General features: G+C 40.1%; 1 protein-coding gene across 1 annotated transcript in view; it reads left to right on the forward strand.

The window, feature by feature from the left end:
• The window catches only part of tenm4 (teneurin transmembrane protein 4), a 174,909-nt gene that overhangs the window by 64,284 nt on the left and 87,299 nt on the right, over positions 1-23,326 (forward strand). The window contains 1 exon segment of the mRNA XM_034207004.1: positions 20,561-20,776. Coding sequence (XP_034062895.1) covers positions 20,561-20,776 — 216 coding nt within the window.

Here is a 23,326-nt window from a genome sequence, read left to right on the forward strand (position 1 = left end):
GTAGCATTTCTAAGGCTGTCAGTGACACAAAGGCAGGACTTACCCTGCCTTGCCAGAGACTTTGAAGTTCAATCCGAACCAAGAGCAGTGATATAGAAGGCAAGAGGGCACATTTAATCAGTCATGGCAGAGCTCAAATACCGCCAGCCAGTTAGGAAAAAAATCGAAAATAGCATCAAACCTCCTTTCATGGGTTTAGCAGCTCTAAAGCCTTTGTATCGCACAACATTTCTAGGACAACATGCTTCCCACTAGTGAACATTTGTGTTGGAAACTGTAAATACATGGCCTCCAGAACAGGACATCATTAGCAGGACAAAGTTGAAATGCTGAAAAGGGAATTGATGATGCTCAGGTAATTTAAAAGCTATTAGATATCCAATGAAGGTACCCTGTCAGCTAAAGTACCTTGTAGGCCCATATAACTCAATTAAATGGCCATTATTTGTATTAGGTTTGGCGTAATAGGCTTATTTAGAAAACCAAACTGTTTTCTTTTCCCCTTTTCAAAGGACATACAATACAACCTTAATGCTTGCTACAGTGTGAACTAGTTATTATGACTTAGTGTTCAAGTCTAAGCAACTTGAAAACTCATGGCCCATTTTCACTGAGAACTACTAAGTGCACTCTGCTCATGATTCATTATAATTGCTTTCCCGGTTTTACAGTTAATATTACATGTAGGATTCAAATGCGAAAAAATAAGTGACCAATTTAAACAGCACATGCACACAGAAAGTTGTGTGTCAGTACTAAAATGAGTCACTGGAGAAGGAACACGTACCTGCCTCCTCCAGACGTCTTTAAAGAGAGTTATTCAACTGAAAGAAGGCCTTCATACATGAAAGCTGTCGTTTCTGACAGATGCTGGTAAGAATCAGACATTAATCTTAAACCTGCCTACCTGACATCGCTCTCATTATCTCCTTTTTTAAATCTGTGCAATTAGATGTCTGCTGATTGGAGAACGTATAATGAAAGTGAAGCAAACTTAAAAGGCGTTGAGTAAGTCGAGTGAGGAACAAAGCCTCAAAGAAATACCGTCATGTTCAATGTGCCCACACCAAATTACAGCCCTTCATTTCTCTTTGACGTCCACATGCCAATACAATGATAACAGTTAGAAGAACAGGAATGCACAGCCAGGCCTTCGATGGCGGTGGGAACAGTCAGTACAAAAATCAACACAATCTAACAATCTGAAAATATAACAAAAGCTTTAAACATCCCATCTTGGAGTGAATTCCACTCCACCTACACTGTATAACACAACTGGTACCAGGAGCAAATTACGCAACATTTTACTGCTCTGCCAAACTGCCAACCTTTCACACACCCCTGTACGGATGCTACTACGCAGCTGTCAATGTAGTGTTACAGATTCTGTTGTTGTTTGCCCTGGTGTCATTGTGGAATATTTCGTTTTGAATGTAGCATTTGCATCTAATAATGATACTGGTATATCTTGAATGCGTAAGTCCTTTGCAGACTGCCGTGCGCTTTGATAAAATAAAGATTCAATGCAATCTGCATTTTAAAACAAGAGTAGCTGTTTGATGATGACACTCAGCCCCCCCTGAGACTCTGAGTCATTCCTCTGCGTCCTGTGTGCTTTCAGTTGACGGTATAGGACAGGCGCCGAAGATGTTTGTTTTTTTCTTCACCGCTCGTCTGCAAATAAAGTACATCTTTTATAGATGCTGCCTGCAGCTGTAGTCCTTAAGCAAACAGATAATTCCTGTTGTCACTGTGGAGTCGCACATCTGCTTCATCTGGCTCTCTGTTGTGGGTGTGCAGTGCATTTAAGAAGCTATGCGTGGACTTTATTTACAAGGTTGTGTTTTTGAAGAACTTTTCTCTCCTTGAGTATGTATATTGATTTGTATGTATAGCTTCGGAATTTAAAGCAATTGGATGCCAAATTAAAAAGATGAGCTATTAGATAGGCAAAGAGAGGGGACTCTCCAGATGAAAGATGTTGACTCTTCTTACTCAATTCTCTTTTCACTTGACTTCATCCTTTCTCCAAATGATATTCTCTATTTACCTCACTTAATTGACTCTCCCTATGCCTGACAACCATGCTCAAATAAAGGCATTATTTAAACATACATCTGTATATTGGTGCAGTGATGAAGACGGATTCTGCCTCTCATGCAGAAAACTGGATCACTGAGATTAGGTTTATAGTTCCGATGCGTGATCCTGCATTAACAGGCAATTCTACATTAATGATTTCAGTTAGTGTGGGCGTGTATATATTAAACAACTGCACTGATGTTCCCTCCTGCCTCCACTGTTAGTCAACAGATGGACACGAGCAGAAGCACACAGACATGCATACGCAGATTGATTACATTAACATAATATACAGCGGCTGTCAGACCTATTTTGGAGCACAAGGTGTATCAACAAATCCTTTTGAAGTTTCTAATTATTTATTGATTTTAGCACTGAAACAATTAGGTGCTAAATTGATTATTTGACTGACAGAAAATAAATAAAAACATATTTGAAGTTATAAAAGCTTTTTAAAATGGGAGGATTTGCCTTTCCCTGTCTTTCTATAATTGTAAATCAAATATTGTTGTGGTTTAGACTCTTAGTCTGACAGTCTAAGCCATTTGGACAAGTTGTCATTGCCAATATTCTTTATATTTATTAGTATAAATGATCCGGTAAATACAAGTTAAGCTATATTATTACTACTCAAGTGATACTGACACTGTAGATTAAAAAAATAGTTTGAAGACAGACTGTAGAAGCAAACTTAGATGAGAATGTGCCTTGACATGGTTTAAAGGCATACAATGTTTTATATGAATGCTTATCTTACCTCATAGTTTGCAAACATTCAATACTCTCTGACATGATGTTTTTCACTATGCAGCCTTTTCGCCCAGATACTGGGCGATATACTGAATCTTGTTGTTTTGGGAAGCTTCACTGATGCAGCTTCAAGCTACCTTGGGACATTTTAAATGTGTCAACCGGTATATCTTTATTTAATATGTTTCCTGTAAGCTACCTAGGGAGCTGTCAATGTAATATATGTATTTGTTTTGTAGAACCGTACGATATGCTTCAAATCAATAAACAGGACTGTTTCCTGGATATTTTATTTTTCCAGTATTTTTGCATGTGTGTAAACATTTCGGTCTGCTTATATTAGATACAAATTGAATTCACAGAAAATGTACTATATTGCTATTTGTTGCCACAATATATCATTTTGATAAAAAAATGATATTTCTGAAATCAAGTTTGTCATACTGCCCACCCACAGTTTAGGCCTACTACCTTAGTTGCTTTGCAGTCAGTGTCTAGCTAAAAGCTCAGGGTGGTCCCATAGCAGGAGACCCCACCCTGGATCTCACGCTGTATCTCTGCAACAGCCGCTGTCTGCCTGTCAAAATTCATGTCTCCTCAAAGTTTTTGAGTACAGCATAAAACACCTAGTAGCTTATTTATTGGAAGTTGTAGCGATGATAACAACAAATCTATTGATGCATAGCTGTCCGCCCACATGTTTCTGTTGCTCTTCTGCGCCTGTCTCTCACACGACTACCACACACTGTTATCGGTTCTCCCTTGAAAATAAATGTCACTCTTTGAACTAGGGTTTTGATGTAAGGTTTACATCTGGCACCTGAACCAATTTTGTTATGTTTTACAAAGTACAGCGTGGAAATGTTGAATGAATTTGGTTTATGATATCTGAATCCTTAGGAATTTAACTTAAATCACAGTTTATTACCAGGTAGGTTGACACGTACAAGGAATTTGATTTGGTGTTGTGGTGCATACATAAAAGTAAAACAAAAATGACTATTTTAAGAAAACTATAATAACATGACAAAATATAAAAAAATACAGTAAAAGATTGCAGTATTTACATTGAGATAGAATTGGAATAAAATATGTGCAGTAATGAAAAACAAGATATTGTGTACATTGTGTGCTTTAATGTAATGCATAGGGTCTATGATGTGGCTGAGGTACAGTGTCAGTGTCTCATTGGAACATCATGTATATTCCAACATGTTTTTGAGACATGCACTGTATTATTTGCTGTTATCCTAACATATCACAGGCACCAAGGTGTTTTATTGGGTCGCAGCTGAGTTAATTAAGACCTTTAATGCACTGGGTGGGGGGTCTGTGTTTGCAGTCAGGTCAAACCAGGCAGTGATTGGCACTGAGACTGTCAGGAACTTAAGCACTGGCGCATGATCCAGGGGCTCCTAAGTAAAGGTCCCCTTTTGCTGCTGTAAAGTAGTGAGTGAAGGCAAAGGCAATGAACTCTGGCAGCCCGAGAAAGTTCTCTGGCCGTGTCAGGCTGCGGCACCTCGTCTGTAGAAGCCCTGTCTGTGGCTGCAGGTGTTTTAGGCAGGGGCGTCGCCTGGACCTGGAAACATTCGGGGCTTAGCCCACAGTGGCGGCGCTACAGTCACATTTTCTACTGCAAGACTCCCCACACACACAATTGCACCATCTGGTGTCACAAACGTGTGCCTGCATTAGCTTTGTTACGGCAATGGATTGTGGGAGATTCTCAGAGCACGTGAGGATCTCTTGAGGGTAAGGTGCCTGTATTATCTCGGGGGACAAAATGTATGTTTTTATTTTATAAGGACAATAACGTACTGTTTTGTTTGTTTAGTTTAATGTTAATTGTTTAATGCTCACAGTCACAGCAACATGTTTTAGTGTGATTGGCTATTTGTTTTATATGATTTATCAACGTGATCATCAATAGCTAATCTGAGCACCAGAACCCAGCTCACGTGTCCTTTTATGCTGTCCATTGAAATGCAGGTATGCGAGTTTTGTACACCAGTTTATTTATGTTTAATGTTTCACATTGCTCCACATGATGCCTTGACTACAAAGTCATCCATGTTTCTACGCTTCTTCCTCTGCGTCAGTTTCGGGGATATCAAGATCATTGCACAGGTTCTTGGTCTTGTCATAGACCTCATGTGCTTTCTCGTTACTTTGGTAACTTTTCAGTGTGTTCTCAACTGCTGTTTTGTAATCTACTGCCTGCACCAAGTCAATAGTTTCTTTCTGCAGGTATTTGTGCAGGCCCTGAGTGGTTGAGAGCAGTGTCTGGAACATGACAGCATGTAGATGGTACTGAATTTTCAAAGCTTGCTTTCCAGTCCCTTTGCTAGAGGGGCTAAAGGCTCCCTAAAGTCTTGATCAAAGCAGGGAGGTTTTTTGACATGCCCAGCGAACAAGTTGTTTGTCCCCTACCTCTAGCTGTTTCTGAAATGTTTGCAATCTCTGATGGTGGACAAGAGATGTGGAGAAGAAAGAGTAGAGACACTCCAGGAGATCAATGCAGGTATGTGAGTTTTGTACACCAGTTTGTATAAGTTTAATGTTTCACATTGCTTGTGAAAAATATACTACCACTGATGTTTTGTTGTTGACTGGACACTTATTTTGTAAAAGAGATAGCATGAGAGGATCTCTTAAGCAATGCAGCTCACGTGTCCTTTTTATATGCTGTCCATTGAAATGCAGGAAAGTAATCACCAGCTCTGAGTGATTAAAAGCATCAATCTTGTGCACTTTGAGAGCAACATTAAGAGATATGGATACATCTCTCAACACCCATCAAAAATAAATCAAAGAATCAGAATCAGAAATGGGTTTATTATTTAAAAACACTTCATTTTCTAATTAAATCATAAACTATGTCAAATTATTAGAAGTTGTTAGTAATCAGATTAAACAGAAAAAAGGGATGGAAGGAGGAAATAATAATCCCTCATCACTTGCTGTTTGCGGTTGAAATGATCTCTTTTGCTGGCCAAACATGCTGGATGGAAAGCAGTGGTGTCTCACTTGCCTTGGCCCTGTATCTGCAGTCCCTAAATCAGTCATGTTACTCATTGACTCTTGTCTGTTCTGGTGTTCCTGCTCCTTGTTGTCTCCATTGTCGTTCTTGTCTGTTGTATCTCCTTCTTGTGTGTCCCTTTCTCCTGTTCTCCTTTCTTCATCCTCTACTCTGTTTGGCTCATCTGTGATGACTGTGTAGGTAAACACAAACAAGTATGTATCAGTTTCCAGCTCTGTCAAATAAATGAATTTCAAGATACACACATTTGTCTTCATTAAAATGAGTGTCACCACACTGTCACAAAATGTAATACTAACCAATTGAAAATAGTTAAAGGGGACCTATCATGCAAAATGCACCTTTGGACGTCTTTTATACATGAATATGTGTCCCCGGTGTTCCAGGGAACTCACCAAGTGTCAGAAAACACAACCCTCTCTATTTTCCTCCTTCGCCAAATCTCTAAAAAAGTGGGCTGAAACGGATCTGAAAAAAACGGATCCAGATTTCAACACTTTCCTACGTCACAAAGAGACGTGCTCCGCTTATTGGTCAACTCTCCACCTATCAGGGGAATGAGCCACGGCCACGTGCATTGCCGGGATCAATACCAACCATCCGGGAGCAGGCCAGTGAGGACACATCCAATTTTGAAGCTGTAAGTTTTTATTTAGCGGTGTTTTTCCTGATAAAGCTATCTCTAGCTTGTAGTATGTAGCATGTAGCATGTAGCTTTGCCGTATCAATGTCGCCTCAAACCCAAATAGTAATCGGTTAGGTGTTTATATGTTTTTGTAACATTTTATATTGTACGCTCCGCAGTCTTTGCTTTGTCTTTTATTTTAATTATCAGGCATTTGCTAACATGTTCAGACATACTGCCGTAATGGCGATCTGTGTGAAGGCTGTAAAGCCACGCCCTAGCCGATAACACAAGTATTTATTCTCCTATTTATTAGTATTTTGTATCCTCTAAAATCATATTGAGTAAGTTATAATAACAAACGTAATCTTCTGTAGGTAAGTGCCGTTTTTTGCAGCGTTATATGTAAAAGCTTTTGTGATTGTAGTCTGTAAGAACGATCAGATATCATTGACCTGTAAGCTAAGCTACGCTACGCTAATGAGACATGCCGTTTTTTGCAGCGTTATATGTAAAAGCTTTTGTGTGTTTACTTGTTTGCGCACATGAATATAAATGGGGGTGTGTGAGGATACAACACTGTGTGTATGTATGCGAGGGGGGACACACACCACGAGTAAAACGGAGCTAAAGCCCCGTTGGTCTGTTGTTGTTGACAAGGCCTTACCTAGCAACAGGCTAATTAGTGGCTAGCACTCATTACAGTCAGTCTACTGAGCTCAGCCCCTCTCCAACACATCATCTGTATTGAGTCAGAAACACAGCATGCACGTTACGGTTCAAAACTAACTCAGATTGGAAAAGGCTAAGCAAAGAGCTTTGCTAAATAGAGAGTTTTAAGCCCCATCTTTTGGGATTTCAGACTATATTTATCCAAATAGTATTTTCTCATCCTGAATACTAAATTGAGATGATTTTGTTCCAACTATGTTTTCTTCTTTACAGGCCAGCACCTCACATACTTACTAATTAGTGACAATTTGTACATCCTTTGCTATTATTTACATTTTTTTTTTCTCATGGCGGAAATGAAAGACTGTACCTGGCAGCCCTGCACTACAATGAAAACGCTGAGCGTGCACAAGCCACTACATCCCCTGGAAACCCTCTGTATAAACTGCAGTTCCCAAAGGCCAGGAAGGGAGAATGCAGAGCAAAACCAGTAAAGACTGACCCCACATTCCGTAAGTGTTTAAAATATTTATTATACAACTATTTACAAATATAAAATTAGAAAGAACTTTCAGTTTTTTACATGCATATACTAATCTAAACCACATTTTTTGTTGTGCTTTTTTTTAACATTGCACAGGCTACGTGGCCAACTTGATGGACCTCATCTTCGACCAAGTCTTTGTGGACCCTGCACCATTATGAGCGACCTGACAGGGACGAGGTCATCGCCGGGTATGCTACACGGTTCAATTTGGCTGCTGTCTGAACCCAACATCGACATTTTGCGGATCAGGAAACTCCTGCCTCCTTGAGGACAACGCAGACCGGAATCACCACTCTGATCCTGCGTCCAAGGAAGCCCCAGCACCAGCTCACAAAGCTTCTGTAGGCTAGATACCTGTGACGCCTGAAATCATTAAAAAAAATATTTAGTGTAATTTATACAAAATACAAGTACATTTCGTTTTTTTTTTATGGGTTCAAAGAACCGTTCATTTTGACAATAAAGTTCAGAGTTGATATAAAATGTGTCGTGATTATTCATGTTTGGATGGGTAAAGAATATTCTGATTTCAAAAGCATAAGGTTGTGTGTGGACTTTTTTTGTCGTACACATGGGTGTGTTATGCCATTGCTGTGTAATAATATATATATATATAATAGTACATGTACAATGAAAGATTGCATAAAGCCATATACACCAGTATTTATTTCCATGAACAATATTAGCATTCGTTTTACAATTTCAGTCAAAAGAAACAAACCACTCACTGCTCTATTTGCCTCAACTGTAGTCCACCATGTTCAGCTCTGTAAATATTCAATGCATTCTGCAGGGAGAACACATTCAGGCACACAGGCTCCAATCCAGGATGGTCCACCATACAGGTTATAGAGTCCTCAAGTTCCTGCATCCGTCTTGACACCTAGTGTGATAAAGATATATTGAATGACATGTTAAAAATGTATTCTCTAAACAGACAACTTAGTGAAGCTATCAAAAATGTTACCTGTGGTATCTCCATGCAGCACACATTCTCCGTTCAGAAGGCATCGTGCCGCAATTTGCACATGTACACCTGTAGAAAGAAGTCAATAACTGAGCTTTTAAAAACACATGAAACTACACACACTGCTGACAACTGAGGTGTTGTTGGAGTTATACTTTTTATCACCCTAAGTTATTGAACTTTCCAACGGTTGTTGCACGATGTTGGAAGAAAAGGGCTGTAAACTATTAATAAACGCAATGAGGCCATTGTATATATGCTGAAAATATGAATGTCTCCCTTTATAAATATATATATGTATCGCTGTTTTTGCGTTACAAGCTCTAAGTTATAAACTGTACACATAGCATTCTTGCTAATTAGCCAAAATATGAACGGAATAAGTAGCAAGCATCGTAACAGAGTAAAATAAATAGGAACAACAGCTTGTCAACTAACCATTCAGAAACGTCCTGCTGCAACCGAGATGTTTCCACCTCCACCAAAACCTCCGCTGCTTCAGGGTCAGTCTCTGGATCAAATTGATAATACGCTTGAACACATGCATTGCTCTGAGATGACATGTTTATTCCACACTCGTAATCACAGCAAGCATGTTAACGTGACTCTCACCGGCTCATGCCCCCCTCTTCTGCAGGGGGCGTGGTCAGCTGCTGCTCAGAATTTTCAAAGACAGGCTTGGAAAAGAGCAAAAATGAGCGAAACGAGGCATGGCTAAAAAATGATCTGTTTGGTATTTTGAAAAATAAAATGTATAAATATACCTTATATAGGTATGGTCATACACTATATCATTTAAATATAGCATGATAGGTCTCCTTTAAATTTACATCTCTTGTAGATATCACTGTTAGAGTAGTTATCTGCCAATAGGACATAATCATTCCTATACAAATGCAGTTTGAGTAATTCACTTAATATATTTACTTAAAACTTTAATATAGTCATTTTCACTTAATACTCTAATATAGTCATCTTTCTGCATTCAACACTAAGGAAAGCTGTACAATTTGACATGATGATGATGAGGAAAAAAGGCCTCCGACAATGCAGATCATTTGTTGATCATATCAATTTTAAGATGCGGGTCAAGGCTTAATATTTGGGAGCATAGTGTCCCTTGCTCCCTTTCAGGAGCCCCACTGGATTAGCTTTGATCTGAAATATTTGTATAAAAAGCTTGTTAGCTGGCTGTCCATCTCATAATGTTCACATAGAAACTAGCTGTCAATAGGAAATATAAATCAGAAGAATTATATTTTCATGCAAAATCTGTCACAAAAAGAGGTTGCACATTTAAATGCAGGTGTTGTTATGGCAACGTCAGTGGCCAGACAGCCACATTTACTGCTGCAAATACGTTCAAACATGCTGTCGACACGTAAAGCAGTGGCAACTATGCCACCATTTCAGCTGACTTTTTCTCAGAAATACTGTCACATAACATCCATATATATATTTCAGTGCTAGGTTGATGCTTAGCTAAGCTAACTATGAAACACTTTAACTGACAGGAATCAGGATCAACTGTGTACTACTGTAAGGTAGCTTCTAGCTTCATGTCGAACACAGACAGTAAGTCAACATTTCCCAGAGAGCTTTCTTTGAAATCACCAAGTAACGCTAAAAAACACAACATTTAGATTGTATGACAAAGTGTTTATTTAATATATCTGGCTAGCTATAGCTACTGGCTAACGGTTTAGCTTACCCGCGCGATTCAAAGTAACGTCAACGTAGCTATAATGTATGCTTTGCTTACATGTTCGCATAACTTGTAAGTTTACTGACAGGTACATACCTTGTTCACCTGGCTCAGGTGGTGGCTCTGGGGTTGTTGTGTGAGCCGCCACCTGAGAATTGCCGTCTTTTTTATTAAAGAAATGTCTAATCTTCAGAATCTCCGCGTCCGGGGCTGACAGTTTAAAGTTTAAACATTGTCACAGAGGAGAGGTACGTACCTGTCAGCCAATAAAACACGTTTATTTCCATGCAACTCTCTGATTGGTCTGGTGGCGTCGTCTTGTCTCTGTGTTGCATTCACTGAACATGGGAAATTACAATCCTGCCGTCCGTCCTATAGGTAAAGTAGGTTAATGTATTATATTATTGAGGGAGAATTTGTCCGGGGCTAAAGAAAAAGCCCCGGATGCCTACCCCAGGCGACGCCCCTGGTTTTAGGCATACCTTACAGTATTCATTTAACACAGCCAGACAGTAAAACCTCTGTGAGCAAGACTAATGGCTGCTGGGCATGAATACCTTGACCTCATTTAGGTTATGACATTGACCATTTTTAAATCTTCTCTTGTCTCATTGACAGAGATGGGGACTCGAGTTTGTGACTCGGACTAGAGTCGCACTTAATGCCCCGGCCACACGAGGACAAAAACGGCCGTTTGCGTTACTGTTTAGTGTCATATAGACCATTCGGCCACACGAGGACGACCGCATACGGCACTAAACGACTGAGGAAACGATAACGGATCCCAAGGTGGATAGAACGGCATACGCAACACTCTGGGGGGTCAAACAGCTCCGTGTGTGCGCCCTATACGATCATTTTCTGATAATGATTGCGCAATAGCCCCGCCTCTCCCCACCTCCGCGTACCCCGCGCCATTGCTGATGTGTTTCGCCACCAACAACAACAACAATGGCGGATCGCAGAGTTGCTATCGTGCTCCGGACGCTACTGACCATGCTACAGTTCTTTGTGCAACATCTACAGCAGACTTACACATCCGGGGGGGATCTTACTCGCTGCTTTTGTGGATATGTACTGCAGCTTCAGCGATCATTTTCTGATAATGATTGCGCAATAGCCCCGCCTCTCCCCACCTCTGCTGCTCACCCCCGCGTCAAAGTAAACTGCACACTGAATTCAGATTATTTATCTTTCTCTCGATATGGACATAAACGCGAGTGAAGTCTAATCTGACAGGACGGAGACACCTCTCAAACTACCTAAACTAGTTATAAATATGTTTATTTTTACTGTCGGCCGGGTCACTCATTACTGGATCAGCTGCTGCATGAAACAGACACTGACGCTGTCCAAAGAGAGGGTGGAAAAAGAGAGGCTCCGTGTATTTTTATTATTATATTATATAGAGTCATTATTCATTTGTTTTAAAGCTCAATAAATAACAAAGAAGACCTTTGACCGGCACTTTTATAATTTTGTCGGAAGATTTAAACTTTAATACACGTTGACTGGCGAAAAACTCTGCCCGGTTCCCTCGGCCCCCACCGCGGAGAATAAACAGAAGGGCAACCATGACAACCATGCTTCTTCGCTGCTTTTGTGGAGGAAGTTACAGCGCCACGTACAGGCTCATGCATATATACTGCAGCTTCTCCAGCGGTTGGAGCTAAACGGAGCGGTCTCGTGTGGGCAGACACTATCCGGATAACTATTGCGTGTGGAGTCTGTGGACGGAAGCTTGTTTGCGTTTGCGTTAATCCTATGCGTTTAGCCGTTTTCGTCATCGTGTGGCCGGGGTCTAAGTCGCACACACAGAGACTTCAGACTTGACTTGGACTCCTGCTCAAAAGACTTCGGACTCGACTTGGACTCGTGTTTTGGGACTCGTGAACAATCATTGTGTTTTCTATTTTTGGCGTATTAAAGGTGGGGTAGGTACATTTGAGAAACCGGCTCGAGATCGCTAGAATTTGAAAATACACAACCGGAGAGAATCTGCCACTTCCTCACAGAGCCCCCCCTCCAACACACACGAACATGACCAATGAGGGCACGAGATAAGTTTGTGCCCCGATGGAAGGCTGACAGGCAGGTAGGCCATCCAGTTATTTTAGCCGGGCCGGTGTTCCGGATTGACTGGTTCCCCGATCAACTGGTTGACAGATGTGGAGGCGTGGCCTCGACTGAAATACACATTTCGATCGCTTCTTCTGTCGTTTACATACATCTTTTGGTATATTTGGCTGGATAGAAACACTTTGATGTACATTCAGTTCCAGTGTGTGAGGTTGTGCTTACGATGGCAATATCCGAACGCGAACAGCGAGGACTACAAAAAGAAAAACGAGTTGATCGGGGATGTCTGTTCAAAACATTGCGAGCTCCAATAAATCATTTAAACCAGCTATTGTTGCCAGACTTATTTCTGAATATCGTTCTTAATGTGATACCAAGTCCATCTGATACCTGTGTACACCTTCAGACAGCCTCCAAGTGAAGCACATGTTCTTTACTCACAGTTTGAAAGCAGCGTGGAGAAGTCCTTCAGCTGTGTTAAACTGTGATCGCTCGAATAAATCCTTAAAACCAGCTATTGTTGCCCGATTTATCACTGAATATCGTTCCTAATGTGATACCAAGTCCATCTGAGACATGTGTACACCTTCAGACAGCCTCCCAGTGAAGCGTACGTTGTTTACTCATAGTTTGAAAGCAGCGTGGAGAAGTCTTCAGCTGTGTTAAACTGTTCCTCTCAGGTAAACTGTGATTTGCCCATGGGCAGGGGCGGATCTAGACAAATATTCATGGGGTGGCAAGAGGGTGGCAGGAGATTTTGAGGGGTGGCATCCCCTGACAGAAGTATATGCTGATTGAAATCGCAATCATATCAATCAATTAGGGGTGTAACGGTACACGTACCCGTACTGAAATTATCCGGTACGGGCCCTTCAGTTCGGTACACGTGTGTACCGAACGAATATAGCGTTAAACGTAAAAAATTGAGAACAACTTTCTGGAAGTAATCTCAGGTATATATCATAGAGCGACCAAGTCATTTAATTGGACGAGAGGCATACTATGAGAGCTGGTCACAGGGATGAGTTCAAATGTAGTCAGTAATTTGAGGAACTGTCGAAATGGCCAACGCAGATAAAGTTGAGCTGAAAATCCTCCAGCATCATTGAAGTCTCCGGTTTGGGAACATTTTGGTTTCGCAGTTACGTACAAGGATGACGGACAAAGACAGGTGGACCGAACCAAAGCTGTTTGTCGACATTGTTCAACTAACATTGGTTACGCGGCTGGCAATACATCACACTCATTTGAAAAGGCATCACCGAACGTGAATATCACCGGTACCAAAAGAAAAAAGACTGAAGTGCAAACCCAACTCCCACTGCATGTAAGCCTCCACCACTCGAGAACAAGTTCAGACCGAGCCAAAGCTATTACAAACGCCAAGTATCCTTATGTTGCCATGTTAGCAAAGCGCTACCTGGCTGTGTCTGCTACCTCTGTCCCTAGAGAGGGTGTTCTCCACAGCAGGAGACATTGTTAGTGCCAGCAGATCTGCCATTTCAGCAAGCAATGTGGACAAGTTCATCTTTCTTTAGAACAACATGAAAATACAATGAAAAGCAAGTCCTAATGTCAAGCCGGCTGCTTAGGTACTAGTACAGTTCAAATACAGATTATTTCAGTTCATCGAAATGCTGCACCTTAATGTTTATTTTACTATATTTTGTATTTATTTGAATACATTAGTCAGTTTAATAATAATAAAAACAAAATATTTAATGTTTTGTGATAATTTTTTCTGCTGTACCGAAAACGTACTGAACCGAACCGTGACCTAAAAACGAGGTACGTACCGAACCGAAATGTTTGTGAACCGTTACACCCCTACAATCAATGTTAACTTGGAAAGCCACAATATTAATATTTTAACTCAATCACATAGGTGATATTATTGTGGCACATCAGTAAAGCCTTACATATAAGGTGGCAGACGTAATTTAATGAATTTTAACTGAACAATAACTGAATGAGTTTGTCTCACTCTTAGACCAGCAGGGGAACCAAAACAGACTGCTGCAATAAGTACATTAATTAACTGTCTCATCGATGTTTGTCTGAATGAATATGATAATATTAACAATCATATTATTCCTATCAGCTGTCAATCACTGTTAATAAATAATAATAATAATAGGTTTAATTTGTTAGCGTTTTTACAGGTGCTCAAAGACGCTTTACAGATATAGTGAAGAACTGTTATGATTCACATATTCATTTATTATTGAATAAACTATATTTTTTGGAGGAGTTAATGATGAATGTTCATCAAGATGCTTGCTCACCCTCCTTCAAATTTGAAAAACAAGTAATTATATCATTATTGATATACAGTTACAACCTTGCCTTTACACCAGAAAGAACAAACATTAAAGAAGTGACTAACTGCATCAGTTAGGGTTAAAAAACATGTATTCAGCTAAAACATAAACATCGCTGCAGTTATTATCCAGTGGAAGGTCCTTACCTACTGGCCTAGTTAAACCAAAGTGGTTACTTTCTGTTGGCTGGGCAGTGTAGTTTTACACACCGTCTTATTTTACTTTCTCAGGACTTACAATTGTTTTTTGGGGGCAGACCCCCTCAAAGAAAAATATATATACACGCATACAAGGTCATCATCTTAACAGTTTGTTATTCTCATCGAGTCATCCGTGAGCAGAGCATCAAGTTGGCATATTACAGCTGAATGCGGCGATTACTATTTTGTTCAGCAAAACGCCTCACAAATTTATTAAGATCAACAGCTGTAGTGCGTTTTGATTCAATGCTGAGTACAGCCAAACTTGACATTCTCTTCTCTGTCATTGTAGACCGCAAATACCTCATTCCTTCAGTGCTTGGGTCCGAAAGGCTTCTCGTTTTGCGCCGTCCCGTTCAAATGAATTCGCCACCAATCATATTTCCACTCTCGCGCCAGGACCGGGGGAGGGGTTACATGACGTGGATCTTGTGCTGCATTCACTTGCACTCGGACATTAGAGACTTTCTCTCATAAATGTCCGATGAGCCACAACTTTTCTTTCAAAACAAAGATGCCAACTGGGGTGGCAGCTGGGGTGGCAAGGCTATTATTTAGGGTGGCAGTTGCCACCCCATGCCACCCCGGTAGATCCGCCCCTGCCCATGGGAAAATGGGATCCGCCCAGATTAAACTGTGTTACGACTTCTGTGGCTATCTACCAGCGATCATGTTTAATATGAAAGACACACACATACATCCCTTATAAAAACGGCATTCTGCAGCACTCATCCAGATAACATGTGACTGTTAACTCGTTTTGCAAAGATAGCAGCAGAAATGTCATTGCTGCATGTGCAGGGATATTAGACTTTAAAATGCTGATGGGTCATTAATGTTGGTCTCGGCAAACAATATTAGGAATCCTCTATTCAAACCACATAATATTCAGTGTCCATCGACATGAAAATAACAAAAAAGTTCAAGCTCGCAATGTTTTGAACAGACATCCCCGATCAACTCGTTTTTCTTTTTGTAGTCCTCGCTGTTCGCGTCCGGATATTGCCATCGTAACCACAACCTCACACACTGGAACTGAATGTACATCAAAGTGTTCCTATCCAGCCAAATATACCAAAAGATGTATGTAAACGACAGAAGAAGCGATCGAAATGTGTATTTCAGTCGAGGCCATGCCTCCACATCTGTCAACCAGTTGATCGGGGAACCAGTCAATCCGGAACACCGGCTATCGGGATGTTAAGAGCATTCCATGAAATATAACAAAAAGTGTATCTCGAGCCGGTTTCTCAAACTTACCTACCCCACCTTTAACATTAACATTAACATCATGGTAACACCATGGCGACCGGCGGCACACCTGCAGCTGTACCGCTTGTAATTAGGTTCAACTATAAAAACTTCGAACAAAACGCCGGCGGCACCAACAAAAGGAGCGCACACTGCAAAGTCTGCAATATTAAAATCAAGGATGCTGGTGCAACAACGTCAAATTTCATCAGGCACTTGAAAACTCACCCGGAGAGGTCAGTCACATTAACGCATATGGACGGTTAGCAAACATGTTTAGCTCAGCATCAGCTATGTAATTCTTTCACACACACATACGGGGTTTGGGCCGAGGGCGACACCGTACTTCCGGTATCAACCATTTCACGCAAGGTGCATACAGAATATCATAGTCGATTGCCTTAATCAATATAGTCAACTCTACAATACCACATATATGCATTGGCATGATAATATTATTGTGACAAGTGGGGTATTCACCTGGTGTTTCCAGAAGATAGACGTAGATGCAGCCAAAATCGACCGAAGGCCACTTTTGAGGGTCGTAATTCCATACATTGTACATCCAACAACCCACACAGCTCTAGTTTACGCTGGTAACGACCTAGAGCACACCCCTCAAGTCCAGAGATGTAATCCGAAGACATGCAGCGATTTCTTCGGTCGAAAAAAAACCTAGTGCGCTCTGCCTGGATACATAAACTAGCTGTTTATATTAGCATTCCCAGGATTTTTGCACCTCCAGAAAAATGGCGTCTTTATAAAAAAATATATGGCGCGCGTTGCATTGTGGGTAGCTGTGACGTCACTGTGTGTGAAAGAATGTTAACTTAGCTTGCTACTAGCTTTGTAACTGAATATTTGAAAAGATGAGTGAATGTTTGCTTGTCACACTTGTTTGCGTTGAGTGGCGTTGACATCCAACTCTTGACATGACATAAAAAAGGTCGGTAACGTTAATCATTACGTTCCGCTGCCACCATCTACTGGCTAACGTTAAACGTAGAACAATACATAGTTACATACATAAATACATCTGTCGGTTTATAGGCAGGTTACAGGTTTATTGTTGACCACGTAACGTTAATGTTACAGGTTTATCAGGTTACCATTACACTGGGTTTGAGTGAGAGGATAGAGGAATATGTTTATTTATAGTAGACTTAAAATATGTCATTAGAGACCCAGTGTAATTAAACAATACGGTTGCAGAGGTCACATTTAAAAAAAAGTTGTCCACTGGCCAAATGGCTAGCCTAGTGAATGTTGAAATGTTACCAGCCACTCAATAGATTGCCATTGTTATTTGTGGCTGGTGCGTGCAACATACAGTACCAGCCACTTGCATGATTTACCAGCATCTGGCTGGTAAATGGTGTTAATGGTAGATATCTCTTTTGGAACAGGTCATGTTTTAATATCACCAGTTCAGTATATTTCAGATAATATTGCAGCAATAGTTTTTTAGTTGCAAATGGCACAGAACAAATGTTTACTTTGAAGTACTTTTAACACAGTTTCCCTGCGGGGGATTAATAAAGTATTTGTGATACTGATTTCTGATTCTGAAGTGTTTTGCTTATAAGTTGTTTGCATTTAGCTAAAGTGTGATGTTTTTCCTCATATTGCATTGCAATAGCCTGTTTAAAGTGATCATATAACAAACAACTAATCAGTACTGATACTGTATGCTAATAGATATAGGAGTGATAATAATACAGTAAATGCTTTGAATGTCTTAGATATAGCTGTGCAGTATTCTTAACAGACTGGATAGCAGCAGACAATAGAAGGCTTATTACAACCAGAAGAGACATGAGACTTTTATTTTTTAGAGACTTGAGACTTGACTTGGACTCGTGACCAAATACTTGAGACTTGATCAATTCTCACCCCACAAAGACTTGAGACTTGACTTGGACTCGTGACCAAAGACTTGAGACTTGACTTGGACTTGCAAAAAAAGACTTGTGAACATCTCTGCTCATTGATGACATCTCTCTTTGCTGCTACATTCAGTCCAAGATGTGGTGCAGCTCATTTTTCATATCAATACAGTACATATTTCATTCATCATTTAAAATAGTTGTTATACTTGTTTTACCGCTAACCCTGTCGCTCTTACAATTTATATTCTTTAACCTGTTAAGCACTGAGCCTGTTTTTCAGGTCTCAGGTTTGAAAATGACATTTCCAGAACAAATGACCATAACTACATTTATAAAAGGGGACAATTAATAATCTTTTTTCTCAAAGTAATGATAAAACTGTGAGTTGAATGTAGAAGAGTCAGAATCAATATATATGTTTTTTATTTTAAAGAAATTGAACATAGTAAAAAACTGTAAATTATAGTGTCCGTCCAACAATTATTTTGTACGTATAGTGAAAACTACCCTTGGATGATGGTAAGGTAGACTAAAAGCTTTAGGAATCCAAAGTACAACATATAATAAGTACCCTGTATCAAGATTGATGCAAAACAAGTGACATTTAACCTTTTTTAGAGAGATTTAGAAAAATAAACTCCACCTCTGAGGTGATTTGGGTGGAAATGGCCGTTTTTACCATTTCTCTGGAACTCATTGGTCGATTTTGGTGATTGACATCTCTTTCTGACCGTTAGAGCCAATATAATCAAAGGGGAATTTCCACATACACACACACACCTTACCATTAAGAAATGAGAGCTATGCGCATGCAGTTTTGCATGAGACATCTGGAAACAAAAGCAGGTTGATTGCTTATGGATTATCAGAAATCATTTCAAAGGGACACATTGGATTAACCTATGGATTAACATGTGTTTATATTTGTACCATATACACCAAGGAAAATTCCTCGTATGTGTAAACTTACTTTAAACCAGTTTTTGATACGGATATCTGATTTTATCTTTCATCTGAACAACTCTGGTGTACTGGTTACTCTGTTCAGCAGAGTGTTGTTGTATGGAACACGCTAAATGTAGTTTCTTGGATCTATTAGAGGGATTATTGGAACGACTGTAATAATGCTCTTTTCAGCAGCTCTTCCTCTCCTGGTAGTACATTGCAAGCACAACAGTGTGAGGGTCATTAACCCCCAGCATGGCCACTGCACTTCTGCACCCATTACCTGCACCGGATTGGCAGAGAATTTAAGTGTGTGGTGCGTAATATATAGAAAGCACAAACGGTGACTCTCCGGGGCGGTGGGCAGTCTCTGCTAGTGTAGGGCTGTGCCTGATATGTTAATATTACTAATTGTTTCCTAATTAGATGCGAGTCAGTGAGTCGTATTTTAATACTCTTCAGGGATCATTACAGAGCGAGAGGAAATGTATCTCTACTGATGGATGGGGGTCCAGTCAGCAGGAATGTCGACACGGAGAACGACGGAGCGATGAGAAAATGGAGCGAGCCCCAAACCGATGGCTTTGTTCGCTGCAGTCATGTTACTTAAGTACTCAATTTTCGTCGTGGCGCAGAGCTGCATCAAAAGTTAATCACACATTAATAGGAGCTCTGTGGAGATTTAACATTCCATGACAGCATGGGGAATGGAGCCAATAAGCCCTGAAAGAAGAAATTGTATGATATTCATATGCAAGAATTAGGGTTGCATATTAAGGAGCTATAAATAATCACAATTGTAAAGTATTCAGATGCTGCTGTTAAGGTGAGCGGCCAGGCTGATCCTTTGCTATTTTAAATGACTGACAAGTAGCAGAGATGGACAGGGAAGAAATAGGAAGGATGATGCGGGTTGGATTCATTTCTTGGCTGGCAGGAGTTATATGTGTTTCCACAGGAGGAGGCATTATTACCCAACCCCCATGTGGGAACATATTTGTCATGTTCCTTCTGTGCGGTCCGCATTTCAATCTGCTTGTGTAATTGTTGTAGATTGTTGAAGGGCAGTTCTGTTAGATTGTGTGTTTTGTTAGGGGTACTTTGGTAAATGTTTCTGATTCAACAAGCTCCTAAACTGTTTCTACAAACTGTATGCGTACACAATAGCTGAAAAGCTCTGTTTATTTTCTTCTTCTTTTTTTAAAATTCAAGCATTTAACCTGGGATTGTTCTCCTTTTTTTTATTTAAAAAAACCCCAAAAGGTGTTTTGTTGTTTTGATTTCTCTAAACCAGTGCGTGGTGTTTTCCTTTTCTATTCTTTCTCGCAAAGTCATTTTAGTTGTTTGTATTGTTCTTCCCAGCTGGGGTGAGACAAAGGCAGATGTTTGTTTTTGAAGTGTCAGAGCTAAGTCTCTTATGTGATGTTGCCTGTGTTTGGGTGTGTTTCATTCCCCCCCCATGTGTTGTCTCTGTTTGTGGTCCACAGGTCCTCCGCTGCATTGTTCATCCGCCTCCTCCTCCCCTGTTGAGCAGCTCCCATACCCTCCCCCTTCCATTGCAGCCAATGAGAGCCAGAGAGGGTTGCTAGGTAACTGTGCGGCTCAGCCAGCCCAGGACTCTGACTCTGAGGATGAGTTTGGCCCCAATTCATTCTTAGTTAAAACTGGCTCAGGGAACCTGTATGCTCCTGCAACTGCTGATGGTGAGTTGCTTTTCAAACTACTGTTGCTTTCTGGAGGTTAGCCTTCCCCTGCTCCCGGACATGTTGTGTTGTAAGTCATGCAGATGGCTATGGGCAAAATATGTCCCATTTTTTTCTTTCTTTTTCTGAGAAACATGAGAGAGAGTTGAAACTTTTGAGTCGATATGTAGCCTCAGGAAATGCACAGAACTCTCTGAAGCGAGGTCTTCAAAGTTCAGAGTCTAGCTCAAAGAGATGGACGATTTGGGTTCAGTAGGAGATATTTGTCACTGATATTTCTCTGCAGTTTCAAAGTGTGCTGGTGGGAGTAACCATCTATCATCCCTCTATAGAATTTTCAGAAGCAACAGCCTACGTGCATCCTCCGCACCTCAGATAGGAAGTTAGCAAGAAAGAAACACTTTATACCAGGTGCAAGCCCCTGCTTTATTAACATATATCACAAGTATATATCACACATATTAAAAATAAAAAACATTCTGTCATTTTTATGTTGTCATTTAACAATGTTCTCCTGAGATTCATTAGTTTTGAAATGACGTGGTTTCTCATTAATTAATGTCAGCTTCTTATTGCTTTCTATAACAATCAGTGTTTCCTGCTGTAGAACACACACTCATTCAGACTGACGCTCACACTGCAAACATGCTGTCGACAGTTGAGAAAAAACCCACTAAGTTAGCAGTTAAAGTATGCTCTTTATCAGATAACATACTTGTACATTTATTTATTGTGAAGATTTTATTTTGAATGTAACTATCGCCACTCGTTTGGTTGCTCTATGGGTAAATGTGTGTTTGTTGCTGTCTAACCTGTTGCTATATATTCATAAACATCCTGTGGTATCATCACTGGCTTTGAAGACCTTTAAGCACACTTACATACTTTGTTTATAACACCACAAACACTCACTGCATGGCGCATGCAAAGTTCATGGGCATAAAACATTTCAAGTGTTTTTCCTCAAGGTAACCTTAGGAAACTATTATGGTCACATGTTCACACTCGGATGTGTTGCAGGTTATATATTCCTGTTTATGATCCATCTACATGAAAATACCAAATGTTGTCATTCAAACTCAGCAATTTATGCCACATATTTCCCATAAGTCATCAATTTGCATGCTGAATAGGGTATTTCTTGATATTTGTATGCTAAAGCCTTTCAACTACAGAAGCTACTTGCTTCTCCCAACGGCACAGCCAACAAAAAACAAAATAAAATAGTCTAAATAATTGATCAAGCTTCAAAGTTAACTACCCAAAGGGTTGAATTACATCAAACTGTGCTGTGCTGTGCTGTGCTGCCTGTTCACAAAACCTGGAAAATTAGTTATTAATCCCGTCGCAAATCCCCCCCTAATTCCACAGGAGCAACACACCGGGCACCAGCAGAGACATGACTGTGCTTACGGGGACATGAGTGGAGGGAATGGCCTTTACCACAGCCGATTTGTCTCACAACAATGACACTGATTTGCATAGGTTAGCCTCAGGCGGTCAGAAAGCAGTAGGAGAGGACTCTGCAGTAGTTTTTACCTTAGTCATGCACAGGCTTTAAGATTCCTTTATAGTATAGCATGTTTCTGCTAGTGGGTGCAACGTCTTTACATCTCTTGTAAACTGCACAGACCTTTCACCATGTTGTAGTTGTGTCTAAAATAATAGACACAACTACTAAAATAAGTAGTTGATTGTGCAAAATACATTTTAAGTTGAGGTTCCTGCATTCTTCATCATGTAATTAAAGAGCACATCTGACAGTAAGGAGCCAATTACTATCAGAAAGAGGACATAAGACCCTCAACTGTTTGTTCACTTAAACCACCTAATGAGCCATGTAAGCTTGCTCTTTGCCTTCTTGCACATTTTCCACATCACATCCAAATACTTTATAAGCTTGCAGATTTTGTTTATTGAAATCTGCTTATTTTGCGTTTTTGCTTAAAATGTATTTTACTCTTCCACTCCAGTGAGCAACACAATGTGCTCCAATTTGCTGTTCTTTGAAACTCCAGCTCAAACTTAATGGAAAAGTGACTAATGCAGTTAATTCCTTAAAAAAATACTTGTTGCATGGTTAATCCTGATTTATATTATATATTGTCTTGTATTTTTTTAGTATTTGTTCTTTTTTTTTCAAAGGAAAGAGTGATTAACAATGGCTCTAAATATTTCCAGCCCCACTGCTTTTGAGGCAAATAATAATATAAAACCTAATTCCTCAACTCAGGCTGGTTTCATCATTTCAGGAAATGGTACTCGTGTTAAAAGTGTAGTGAGACTGTTCCCTTCAGCCGCATGAACCTCAATTTCTCAAGGTGACAACATTAGAGTGAGCCAGGTAGGTTGTCTTGTACATTTGGAATAAAGAACACATTTCCTGAGTTGTCTCATCACATTTCTAGAAAAGGAATTCAAATGTTTCCTTTTTTATTTAGAGGTTGGAATTGAAAGAGGTAATGTTGCCAAATGCAGTCTTATCTGGAATGAAGTATGCAGCTCAGGTTTTCTGTGAGAATTACATGAGCCAAAAAAGGAAATTTAAAA

This window comes from Gymnodraco acuticeps, unplaced genomic scaffold, assembly GCF_902827175.1.
Source record: "Gymnodraco acuticeps unplaced genomic scaffold, fGymAcu1.1, whole genome shotgun sequence".
Classification (NCBI taxonomy): Eukaryota; Metazoa; Chordata; class Actinopteri; order Perciformes; family Bathydraconidae; genus Gymnodraco; species Gymnodraco acuticeps.